The sequence below is a fragment of the Mus musculus genome, chromosome 15 (assembly GCF_000001635.26).
Source record: "Mus musculus strain C57BL/6J chromosome 15, GRCm38.p6 C57BL/6J".
Classification (NCBI taxonomy): domain Eukaryota; kingdom Metazoa; phylum Chordata; class Mammalia; order Rodentia; family Muridae; genus Mus; species Mus musculus.
The window spans coordinates 28,231,140-28,243,474 of NC_000081.6; the positions used below are offsets into that span (position 1 = coordinate 28,231,140).

Here is a 12,335-nt window from a genome sequence, read left to right on the forward strand (position 1 = left end):
TACAACTCCTGTAAAAGGGTTGTTTGACCCCAGAAGAGTTTGTGACTCACAGGCTGAAATGTAAGGTTTCACTCAGTTTGTCAGATGGAGTACGGAACACTTGAGACATTCATGTATATCCTAAAATGAAAAGGGGTTTGGATTTACAGTGGTGTGTATGTGTGGCATGTGTATATGTGTGCATGTGAGTATGTGTATGTGTGTGTGTGTGTGTGTATAGTGTACATGTGTGTGTTGCTGTGTATGTATATGTGTGCAGGTATGTGTGTGTGTATATTAAATAGGTAGGGGCAGGATGGGGTGGATGGGAAATACAGAAGGGGTGGAAGAAGGAAACTGGAATTAATACGCCTAGAGGAAGTTGAATATAGTAGTTTAGCTTATGGCATAAACAGTTTTTAATAATAAGCTTGGCAAATATGAGATTTGTCTTTTATATGACTTTTGCAGTACATTTTGTTAATGATTTAGGAGGTTGGTAGTTGCACACTCATGTGATACACACACACATATACAGAGAAAGACACATACACACACACAGAGACAGAGAGAGACAGAGAGACAGAAAGAGAGAGACAGAGACAGAGAGACAGAGAGGGGCATAGAGACAGGATCAGAAAGGTGAGCAAGTGAAGATGACCAGCCAAAGTCAGGGATATGTGTTAGGCGTTTGTGGCTCCTATGGTGACTACAGCAAGGCAGCTCTCCACCACTCCAGGGAATACTGAGCCTATTTCAGTATTTCAAGTGGAAACTATACTAGCCAAATGATGTATTGGGGCATTGAGCAAAGTTTACTCAGATAGGGATAGGAGTTCCTTCCAGCTAACGTCTTAGTTGCGTGCACGATTAACTAGGTGTGTAGGACCATGGAGGAGTGCTGAAAGACCTGTCCAGGCTGGATCAGTGGCAGCAAAAGCACAGAGTGATCTTGGGGCTTATGTTACTTGAGTAGGTTGTGAGAGTTCCGTGAGGGTGGAACAAGGGTGGGGAAGGAGGTGGCTGTGGAATCAGATTTCCCAGTCATACTATTTGAACTGTAGAGATGCAGAACTTGGCTTGGAACTAAAGTCCTGTAAAACCATCTTCCTGGGAAAGAGTGCACTCGGAAGGAGGGACCGGGGACTATCAGAGATAACTGCTCCTTCTTATGAATCACAAGGAAGTCAATGAGCAGTCTATAGGAGGAATTCCAGTGTGGGTGTGTTAACCATGGCAGACCCTGGTAGTGTGAGGTACCTCCACACGCTTCCATGTTTATCTCTCTTGAGCACTCTTTGCTGCTCTATTTAATTTAGGGATGCCATGTTAGATCTTGTAAGTGACAACTAGCAATGGCAGTTCTGTTGGCTCTGAACATGCTGAGATATGAATCATATCTCTATTGAGGGTAAAAAACAAACTGAATCCAAGCACTGAGTTCTGAGATGCACACAAGTTTTAAGAAACAATTTTGTTTAAGAGACAATTTCACCAGAAGGGAAGTATTCATAGAAAAGGAGAGGGCCATATTGTGATTTGACATACCACGCATGCTTATTTGTGGGTTGGTGCCCTGTAAACTCTACCCAAGCATTTATATTGAGTTTGCTAACCACGAAGCCATGGTAATCTTTTTCTCTCATTAGTTTAAAGAAAGAATTCAGTGATAGTAAGAATTACCCACTTCCACCACCCATGCTGATTTCCTTCAGGTTGACTCTTTCTCTGTGGTGTTATAACTTGGTGAATATTTCTAATTATTTTATTAGTTTCATGATATATTCTATTTAATATCACCCCCCATTTGACCTTAGAATCTTTTGTAGAAAAGACATAAAGAAAAAAGACATAGAGAAAGGAAGGTATTGTTATTGTTATCATTATTAGTCATTGCCCTTTCAATAAGCACTTTGAGTGATCAAGGTAGGAAAGATGTTAAGATTCTGTTGAGCTCCAACTAGACCCAAATTGACCAAAAAGTGTATATTGGCATTTTAAAACATTTTCTTACTATTGTAATCTTAATTTTAATTAGGTGAACCTTCAAAAATGTGACATCATTGAACTAAAATCTCTGAAGGAACCCACGGACTACTTGGCTCTAGCTAGTAATCCCGAGACTGTGGAAAAAGTAGAGTGCTGCATGAGAGTGTGGATCAAACAGATGGAGCAGGTAACTTCCAGCATCCTCTGGTCATTCAGAAGCCACATCACCGGAGTCACTGATGGAAGAATTCTATCCTGGTATTCTCACTGTCCCCATCTCATACCACATACTCTAATAAAGAAGAGAGCTTCAGTGTGTTTTCTACTTACGATCATTATTAAAGAAGAATAGGGCTCTGAGGAAGTTGAAACAGGTGATTTTGTAAACTTAGTGACCAGAAAGCTACATTTGGCTGATTCTTCTTGAGAAAACTTCTGCAGAAGTATGGAACAGGTCTCCAATTCATTGTGTCCTTCAACTGAGAGCTACACACACACACACACACACACACACACACACGCGCGCGCGCACACACACACATATAGACAGACAGACAGATAGATATAGGCAGAGGGCTCTTAGTGGCTAAGAACATTTGTTGCTTTGGCAGAGGTCTTGAGTTTAGTTTTTAGCATTCACATCAAGCGATGTAGAACTATCTGGAACTCCTGCTCTAGGGGATCCAACACCCTTATCTGGCTTCCAAAGTTACCTGCATTAACTGGTAATCCTCCCCCACAAACACACATATATACCTAAATAAAAATAAAATCTTGCAAAAGTTTTGAGAAAGTTCTAAGTGGAGGTGACTCTTCCATCCAAACATTATGTACATGTAAAATCACCCTGCTTAGGGCATGAGGTTTCTTGTGTTGCTTCAGTTTATGCATTTAAAGAACAGGCAAGGAAACTGCGTGTATTCATGGCATCCGGAGCTCACTCAAAGTCATCACCTAAGTCAATTGGAAAAAAAAGGTACATTTTGGGTTAGTCAGAGTCCATCATTAGAGCCATGGAATTGAATAAAACACATGATCCACACAGTGTCATTTCTCTGTTCCTACCTTTCCCCCCCTGCTCATGCAGGGCTTTTATACCCCAGATCTCATACAACCGTTCTTCCTCTGCATCTACAGATCCTTGCTGAGAACAGTCAGCTACGGAAGGAAGCGGACGATGTGGGGCCCCGAGCAGAGCTGGAGCACTGGAAACAAAGGCTCTCCAGATTTAATTACCTCTTAGATCAGCTGAAAAGCCCCGACGTGAAGGCTGCGCTGGCATTGCTTGCTGCGGCCAAGTCCAAGCTTCTGAAGGTTCGTAGCCATTTTGCCACGATTCACAGTATGTGAATAAAAGAGTTCTCCATCCCCAACTCCACCGAGCAATTAGGGACAGAAAGGTGATATTTCACCAGTATGAAAATCTTTAAGACTGGGTAACGTTTGTCACATAACTTTGGATACTGGGAATTAGCCTTCAAGTTAAAGACATTTATTGGGTGTTATGCTTGTATGGTGAACATTGCGATTAGTGAGATATAATATGATCATATGACTATACAAGAACACATGCACACATGCAACTCTTTCAGACAATACAGATGCAGCAACTGTGAAGTTTTAAGTCCTCATGTATTTATACTGAAAAGCAAATTGCCACAAAACTCATCAGCTGAAAACAATATTTTTTTCTACCTCAGACCAGAAATCTTGGTGTAGTTGAACTAGCTGCTTTGGACTCTAGGGTCCCAGGAGGCTGCATCCGAGCGGTTGGCTTCTCTGCAGGTTCACACAGGAAGGGCTTGCTCCCAAGTTTGCTCATGGCATGACCGCTCTTGGTTCATCAGAGGCATCTTTCAGTTCTCACCACATGCTCCCCTCTACAGGCAGCTAGCAGATGGGGTACCAGGCTTCCTTTAAAGAGAGGTTCAGAATGTGTAAGAGGGTACCCAATCAAGAAGGCACATTACAAGCTAAGCCCAGGAGCGAAACATCGTTGCTTCTGTCATATCATTAGCAGCAAGTCACTAGTCATAAGCCATTCTTCTTATGTTATGTGCTTTAGAGTGACTGCATATTGTGATACAGGACAGCTCAGAATTGCTACCATTAGGAACTGCATAAAGCCAATTACGCATGCTATATCCCCCTTTGATATTTAGATATCTTTCCATTTAAATGTCTTGACAGATAGTTGGTAGCTAAAATAAATACTTGCTGTGTCACCAAATGGACACAAGTATGGGGCCATGGGGGAAGGAGAACTCAGGTAGGAATGGAGAGCATAAGGAAAATATGAGCATGAGACAGGAAGCTGGTCTGGTGGCCACACTGCAGGCAGCTGTGGTTTTGCAGGGCTGTGCTGCTCTCTGTTAGAATAGAGAATACAAAAGAAACCCAAAAATAAATTCCCTGAAACATTTAGTTAATTTTTTTTTGACTTGCTCTTCCACGTCCTTCTAAGACTCATTATTTTGATTGCAGGAGGCAGGAAGCAAATGGAGATGCTAAGGGGACCGGGGTGACGCTTAGTAGCTCTTATTTTGCAATCATCTGGGATAAGTGCGTGAACATTGTTTTTCTGTGTCGTGCTTAGGTTTGGAGAGATACAGACATTAGGATCACTGACGCAGCCAATGAAGCAAAAGACAATGTCAAGTATTTGTACACACTGGAGAAATGTTGTGACCCTCTGTACAGCAGTGACCCTGTGAGTTAAGGTTTCTGCTCCTTTAGTCCACCAGTGACCCTTTCTGCCCTAGCAGAACGGAGTGAGGAATGTTAGCTGAGAGACGTGACTGTCTGCTGGAAAGGTTTTAGAAATCTCATATTCTCAAAAAAATACATTCACATAGTTTTGTTTATATCTTATGTCCTCATCTGTCATCTGTCTATCTATCTATCTATCTATCTATCTATCTATCTATCTATCTATCTATCTATCTATCTATCTATCTATCTATCTATTTATCTAGTACGTATCCATCTTCTATTTATCTATTGTTTATCAACTATCTGTCTGTCTATCTCTCTCTCTCTATCATCTATCAATCTATCATCTATGTATCATCATCATCATCTATTTTGAATGTTGTTATATTTAAAAAATGAATTGCCTTACATTTCTCACTCAATGTTGAAGCCGATAGTCTAGAGTTTTCGCCAAAGAACTGTGGGGAAAGTAATTGGCTTGTGTTCTAGAAAAGTCTGTTAGCTTTAGGAAATATCTGTTTACGTACATTACAAAAACAACAGTTAGCATAACCTACTTGTCATGAACAGCAAGTCTTTGGCACTGAAATACATTTTGATGCACCACATATGACCAAAATTAATAGAAATACTTTTTTATAAAATATATTTGTATAAACTGCCAGGTACTATTTAAGATATTTTTTTGGTTAATAATCTTAAATTTTATTTTAATGAAAATAGAATGATTAGACTCCCATAATTGGAATTTTGCTTAATTTGATATTTTTCCCCTGAAAACTTCTGGAATCTCTTCTAGGTAACTATGATAGATGCGATTCCTACACTTATAAATGCAATTAAGATGGTTTACAGCATCTCTCACTACTATAACACCTCTGAGAAGATCACATCTCTGTTTGTAAAGGTGAGTGTGTGGGAGAGAGTTTGTGGTCACATGGCTGCCAATGGCCAATTTTTGGATAATTAAAATCTATTAATCTATTATCTGTGCTCTTTATAGTTAAGAGGACTTATGCATATAGAATTAAATTCTGTATTATCAATATAGAATTAAATTTATGTGACAGGTGGGTTTTAGCAAACAAAGCATTATTTCCTAAAATAATTGCTACAATAAATATTCTATTATTTTACATATTAAAAACTAGATTTCATTTCAGAATTTTTCTGTGTGATTTTTGGCTTGCCATTTTTCCCTATTGTGTAAATTCCAATCATGAAAAATGTTGCTAAGCCAGTTACGGTAGTTCATGGCTACAATCCTCATACTTCAGAGATGAAGAGATGAGGAGTTTTCTGACTAATTGAAATGATTCTGCCCCAAACCAGAACGATGTTTACAACCATAAGACCATCATACACTGACTTGTAGATATTTTGGGTCAGAGGGGAATATTCCCTGGGTAAATGAGACACAGAAGTCTATTTGTGTGATTAATTGATATTTCATGCATATTATTTGAATGGGCTTGTGAAACTACCAAATGATCAGAAACTTTTGTAATAGACGTTGTTCAAGTAGTGTAAGAAGAGAGGAAATTATATATTGACCCAGCTCCCAGCATACAATATGGTTCTAAAACCAGCAGGCACCAACATCTGGCTAATATTGCCCTGTCTATACTCTCGCTTTTAAGAGTTATTTATTTTAATTTTATTTGCATGGAAGTTTTGCTTGCATATATGATATCTGTGTGCCATGTGCATGTGCAGCATCTGAATATGCTAGAAGAGGATACTAGGTCCCCTAGACCTGGAGTTCCAGATGGTTTTTAGTTCTTCCATGGGTGCTGGGAATCTAACCTGGGTCTTCCATAAGTACAAGAAGTGTTCTTCATTTCTGAGGCTATTCTCAGTCCTATTCTCTCCAGTCCTATTCTCACTTCTTGACCTGCTTGGTACCAACCCCTTTATGTTGCATAGCAACTTAATTATGCTGTTGATTTATTTACAAACAATAAGGAAGGTTTTGAAGGAGATATTTTAAAGTCTGGAGGGGTAAATATAATCTTAGTGGCTTTCTACATTAGCTTTATCCATGTTTCTCTGATGTTCTCGTTCTAATATTTTCACTGCACTTTACATGGTGCTAGTTAACTATGAGGTTGACATTAGGGAAGGGGTCCTGCAGAGGAAACCCTTGTGGCTGTTAGACAGGGAAGCCAATCCTTTGGTTGGTTAAAGTCTTCATCTTTGCATAAATGTGTGAACCCTATGGTTGGCCTTACATGGTGTGTCCAACTCTGGTTTCACAGATCACTTTAAAATCTGTTATTTGACTGTCCATTCCCATATCATAGCTTTGAGCCACATTCACCTCTCCATCCTGTGTAATCCTCCTCCACCATCCCCCACTTCCTCCTAGAAAATCCCCATCCTAACTTCAAGTCTTGAATTTCTATTTTGTGTCTTGGGAGCCATTCACTGAATGGAGTACCTTACCACTGGCTTCCTTCCTGAAGACAATGGCCCTCCCTCCATCATTCTGGGATTGCCAACTGCAACCCAGACTATGGATTTTGACTGTATCAGAGGGTTAGGGTTGATCAGAGTCAAGAGGGAAAGGCAAAGTGGGAGATGAAGGTCACAGATTGGATTCTGAGAGGAAGAAGACGTGAGGGCTCTACTCAGATTCATAATTCACGAGAGTTTTATGTGCCTGATATTATCTTTTCGGGAAAATTCCAGGTGACAAATCAGATGATATCTGCATGTAAAGCCCATATCACCAACAATGGGACTGCCACCATCTGGAGCCAGCCTCAGGAGATTGTTATGCAAAAAATAGCAGCTGTGATTAAGCTCAAGCAGGTAAAGGTACTGGAGCTCCGCAGTGTGCTCCCCCCTCCCCTGTGTCTTGTTCTTTGTGTTACGTTTCTGGGACCACATTAAATCATACAACAATGGCGTTTGTGTTTGCTAAATGGAATAGTAGTTATTTTCTTTTTGCAAAATAACTTCACTGCTAAGAAAGTTGAGTGTTAAAAGGATTGCCGAGAAAGTTTCATTTCTTCTATTGAAGTTCTGAGATACACTGGTAACTAATCTGAGATAGTTTTAAGTATCATATAGGCCAGCGAGGAGGTGGAATAAGGTGATTCTGTTATTGAAATAGTGGGACCAAGGAGCTTGAGTTGCACTAAAGTAGTAGTTTGTTGGATTAGAAGACGGGGGAAGCATAAACAACCACCAAACCCAGACACTATTGCGGATGCTAACAAGAGCTTGCTGACAGGAGTCTGATAAAGCTGTCTCCTGAGAGTCTCTGCTAGTGACCGACAAATACAGAAGTGGATGCTCACAGCCATCCATTGGACTGAGCACAGGGTCGCCAATGAACGAGCTAGAGAAAGTACCCAAGGAGCTGAAGGGGTTTTCAGCCCCCTAGGAGGAACAACAATATGAACTAACCAGTAACTCCAGAGTTCCCAGGGACTAAACCATCAAGTAAAGTGTACATATGATGGGAATCATGGCTCCAGCTGCATATGTAGCAGAGGATGGCCTAGTCAGTCATTAATGGGAGGAGAGGCCCTTGGTCCTGTGAAGGTTCTATGCCCCAGTGTAGGGGAATGCCAGGATCAGGAAGCAGGAGTCGGTGGGTTGGTGAGCAGGGGGAGGGGAGAAGGGATAGGGGATTTTTGGAGGGGAAACTTGGATAAAGGGATAATATTTGAAATGTAAATAAAGAAAATAGCTAATGAAAAAAGAAGATGGGGAAAGATAATGGTTCAGACTGATGGCTAAGTGGAAAAGAGTACAATTATGAGAAGATTTTCAGTCTAACTTTGTCACCACTTTCATTTGAGAAATAGATGAACCCCTCCCTTTCCCTGCTCCTCCCTTCCTTCCTCCCATTGTTCCTCCCTCCCTCCCTCCCTCCCTCCCTCCCTCTCTCCTTCCCCTCCTCCCTTTTGTCCATGTTAGGGGTTGAGCTCAGGATTTGTTCTCTACCTAAGTCCTGCTTTCCTTATATTCTTTGCTCTTGACCCTCAGGGATACCAATCCTGCTTTCAGGAGACAAAACAAAAGCTTAAGCAAAATCCAAGCGAAAAACAATTTGACTTTAGTGAGATGTATATTTTTGGAAAATTTGAAACTTTCCACCGACGTCTGGCCAAGATAATGGACATCTTCACTACCTTCAAGACATACTCAGTCCTGCAAGATTCCAAAATAGAGGGGTTGGAAGACATGGCGACTAAGTACCAGGTATTACACATTTAAATATGATTTCCTGTCACTGCCCATAACCTTAAATATTTTAACAGAACAGTGATACTTAGACAAATCATGAATACATAATATAAAATATGTTTGGATTATTTAATAATAAGAAAATTGGATTTATTTGAGAACTGCATAACGGTACTAGTCCATTCTTCTCAGGTGTGTGGTTACAAGGATGAAGTCCCAATCATTTCAAGTTAATCATCTTTAAGAAAAAGCGTTTTCATTAGTAACAAAAGAGAAGGGTTAAAATATAATGTTTCCTTTCAAAAATTAATTTCTAAAAATCAATTTTATTATTAAAAAAATCTTACAAATAAATAAAATCATGACACACCAAAATTAACCAGACTCAAAATCATACAACTTAATGAACTTATATACAATTAGAACTGGTATCTGACTTAGAAGCTGTGAAGCTTCACATTTGATTTTATGCTTCCAACACTAAATATGTTTTATGTTTAAAACATAACCACCAAGACCCAAATAGCCCTGAAGTAATTAGAACTAGAAAACCAGGTAGCTTTCTTTATACCTTGATTCCTTGATACACCCACGGCCATTGCCTGTATTCAGTGTTCCCTCATCCCCTCGTATGTAGATTTTTACATTCCCTTTTTCTTACTTTATTCATGCAACAATAATTGGTGAAGAACACACTGTATCTCAGGCATTATTTGCAACAAGACTTGAGTGGCATGTAAGTATCTGGGTACATTTTATTTGTACACATGTTAGCAGTATATATAGAGCCTCACAACCCGAGTTTGATCCTCAGAGGACACAGAAGAGAGAGATAAAGATTCTCAAGGTTGTTCTCCGACTGCCACAGGCAGGCTGTGATGAGCACAAATGTGCACTCTCATGCACGCCTATCAAACACACCTGTGTATAGAAGCTATAGAATGAGAGATCATTGGGTTTGCAACTCTAGCTGGTACATCCAAATAGAGTCTTCACAGCTGATGCTCAGTGGAAGAGGTGAGGGAAGACTGTAAGGTCCAGAGGGCCGGGTATTTGCCCTGTCTTTTAGACATGACAGGGATATCACACCCATGCAGTCTCAACAATGTGGTTGCTTAAACAAGCCCCACATAATGACCATGCTAGTCAACAATGCTTATGTAGATGAGGGAGATTTTACAGGCCCTACTTTTAGCTGAAGAGCTACAGACGACCAGTGGTTGCTGAGACAAAGAAAATCAGCCTTCTCCAGGGATAAACCCCCGATGGGTTATCCATTAGGTGGTCAGCCTTAAACATAGATACACATAAGTAGACTTGTTAGGTGTATGTGATATATACATATATGTACATGTATGTATGTATATATATATACACATATATACATATAATTATATACACATATATACATACATATACATGCACATAAGTACATATCACATGCTACATGTACATCACATATGTAACAATAATAATTTTAGAAGACAAGATCACGAGTTTGAGGGGGAGTAGGAGGGAACATGGAAGGAGTTCGAAGAGGGAGGTATGTAGATATCGAAGAATGATAGCATGCTGAATGAAATTCTTAAAAAAGAACAAAATTGAATTAAAATAGAATACATGTTGAAAAGGTTAATGCAACTTTTCCACATTTGTCCCAAACATGCTACATACTACATGCATGCTCACAGTCCACATACTACATGCATGCTCACAGTCTGCATATGTAAAGACTCTTGTCCACACGGGGACAGCAAGGAAGAGTGCCATGTTTTCATGAGTAGACTTAGTTCCAGAACTTGAACATCTTGTGCATTTTTTTGTATATTGAGAGATTTGAATGATGACTTTGAAGAGGAGACTGAGGAAGGAGGCCCAGAACTCTTCATAAAAATTATCTGCTCTGTCAACAGTGTGGGGCTCCGAGTTTGAGAACGGCTTGGTACCTGGTTAAGAACGATCACAAATCATTACTGCTCATCATTCTGAGCAAAGGGAACTTCTGATAATAGTGTTTTCAAGGAGATGAATCGCTTAATTTATACTTTCCCAGTCACAAACTGTCCCTGTACAGGAGAACTGGAGTAATTAATTCTTGAGCATTTGGAAGCACCAGAGTGTTTTCGATGGTTCATTTAAAGTATTTGATTTGGGGGGTCACATCTCTTCTGAGGTTATCATCGCTCCCCCATTTTCTTATTACCTGGTTTTTATTTTGTTAAAGTTTTGTCTATTTATTCTTTGAGATCACTTAAGCCTTTGAACAAAAACGATGTTTTATTAAACTCAACTCTGGGCTTCTTTTTTAGCTGATTTCAGATGTGATTCCTCCATGAGACTTTTGAGAAACCACCTGCTTATTTTCACAAGTGGTTTTAATTGTATATATTTGTCCAAATAATCTGTATAAACGTGTGGTGAGATGATGCTTCCTGGCTGATTCTCCTGGATGAGGGATGACAGAATTTCACTGTGTGTAAAACAAATAGCACCAATCAACGAGAGGTAGAAGATACAGTTTTCTTTAAACAGACAGCTTTGAGGGAATCATTTTGCCATGCCCTACATTAAAAGGCTCCAAGTCCTGAGTACTGAGAGGAAAATGAAAGACCATCTCCTATCTTCTGTCTATTTCAGGACATTGTTGCTGCCATAAAGAAGAAAGAGTATAACTTCTTAGATCAACGGGAAATGGATTTTGACCAAGATTATGAAGAGTTTTGCAAGCGGATTAATGAGCTTCATGTATGTTGCATAGTAAAGTCCCTGGTGACAGTCACATGCTATCTTAGTCCTTTCTGTGTTACCCTGCTCATCATTCCCCATTTGAAGGGCAGAGGCATCTTCATCACGGCGGGCCCCGCAGCAATCTCAGCCTGCGTTTTGTGATTTCAGATGACTAACTGAAGGCTCCGTTCCCGTTCCCTAGATTAAAGCATCATAAATACAGCTTTGGCTAATGATTTGCAATCACAGACTTCTGTGACTTAGTTCTTAGGAAGCTAACTTTCATCCTCTGTTGAAACACGCTGTAGCTTTATTAGGCTGTGGCACGAATTCTCTTGTGTTACTATAGGGTAATGACTATGATCAGAGGTAACCTAACTAACTGTCAGATATGCCTGGCAGATTCTAAAGGCAGGGCCATAGCTGATCTTGAAGACCATGGTGCTGGGACCCCCTCTTGCTCTCTGTTGCTTTCTTTCCCATCATCCTTATTCAGTACAGATTAGCCATCCTGACTTTCAGCCTCCCAAGGCAGTAGGGCCTTTATCAGCATCTGAGAACACATCCCAGAAGCAGTCCAGCTCCAGGTTCACAGGGAAAGGTTTAGGTGACAGCTTTAGAGGTAAATGCACAGCCTAGAGCCTATCAGTTGTGGGGTCATGTGATAAATAAAGGGCAGATGGGACACCTTGGGGATAATCAAGAAGGGTCTTTGTTATTAGGAAATG

The 12,335-nt window shown here is 40.1% G+C and overlaps 1 protein-coding gene across 2 annotated transcripts in view; it reads left to right on the plus strand.

Moving 5' to 3' along the window:
- Dnah5 (dynein, axonemal, heavy chain 5) overlaps nt 1-12,335 on the plus strand; it is a 317,192-nt gene that overhangs the window by 76,286 nt on the left and 228,571 nt on the right. For both annotated transcript variants that reach the window (XM_006520014.2, NM_133365.3), the window contains exons 6-12: nt 2,018-2,155; nt 3,106-3,282; nt 4,565-4,678; nt 5,480-5,587; nt 7,372-7,494; nt 8,680-8,895; nt 11,518-11,625. In XM_006520014.2, the coding sequence (XP_006520077.1) occupies nt 2,018-2,155; nt 3,106-3,282; nt 4,565-4,678; nt 5,480-5,587; nt 7,372-7,494; nt 8,680-8,895; nt 11,518-11,625 (984 nt within the window). The remainder of the gene's footprint in view (nt 1-2,017; nt 2,156-3,105; nt 3,283-4,564; nt 4,679-5,479; nt 5,588-7,371; nt 7,495-8,679; nt 8,896-11,517; nt 11,626-12,335) is intronic.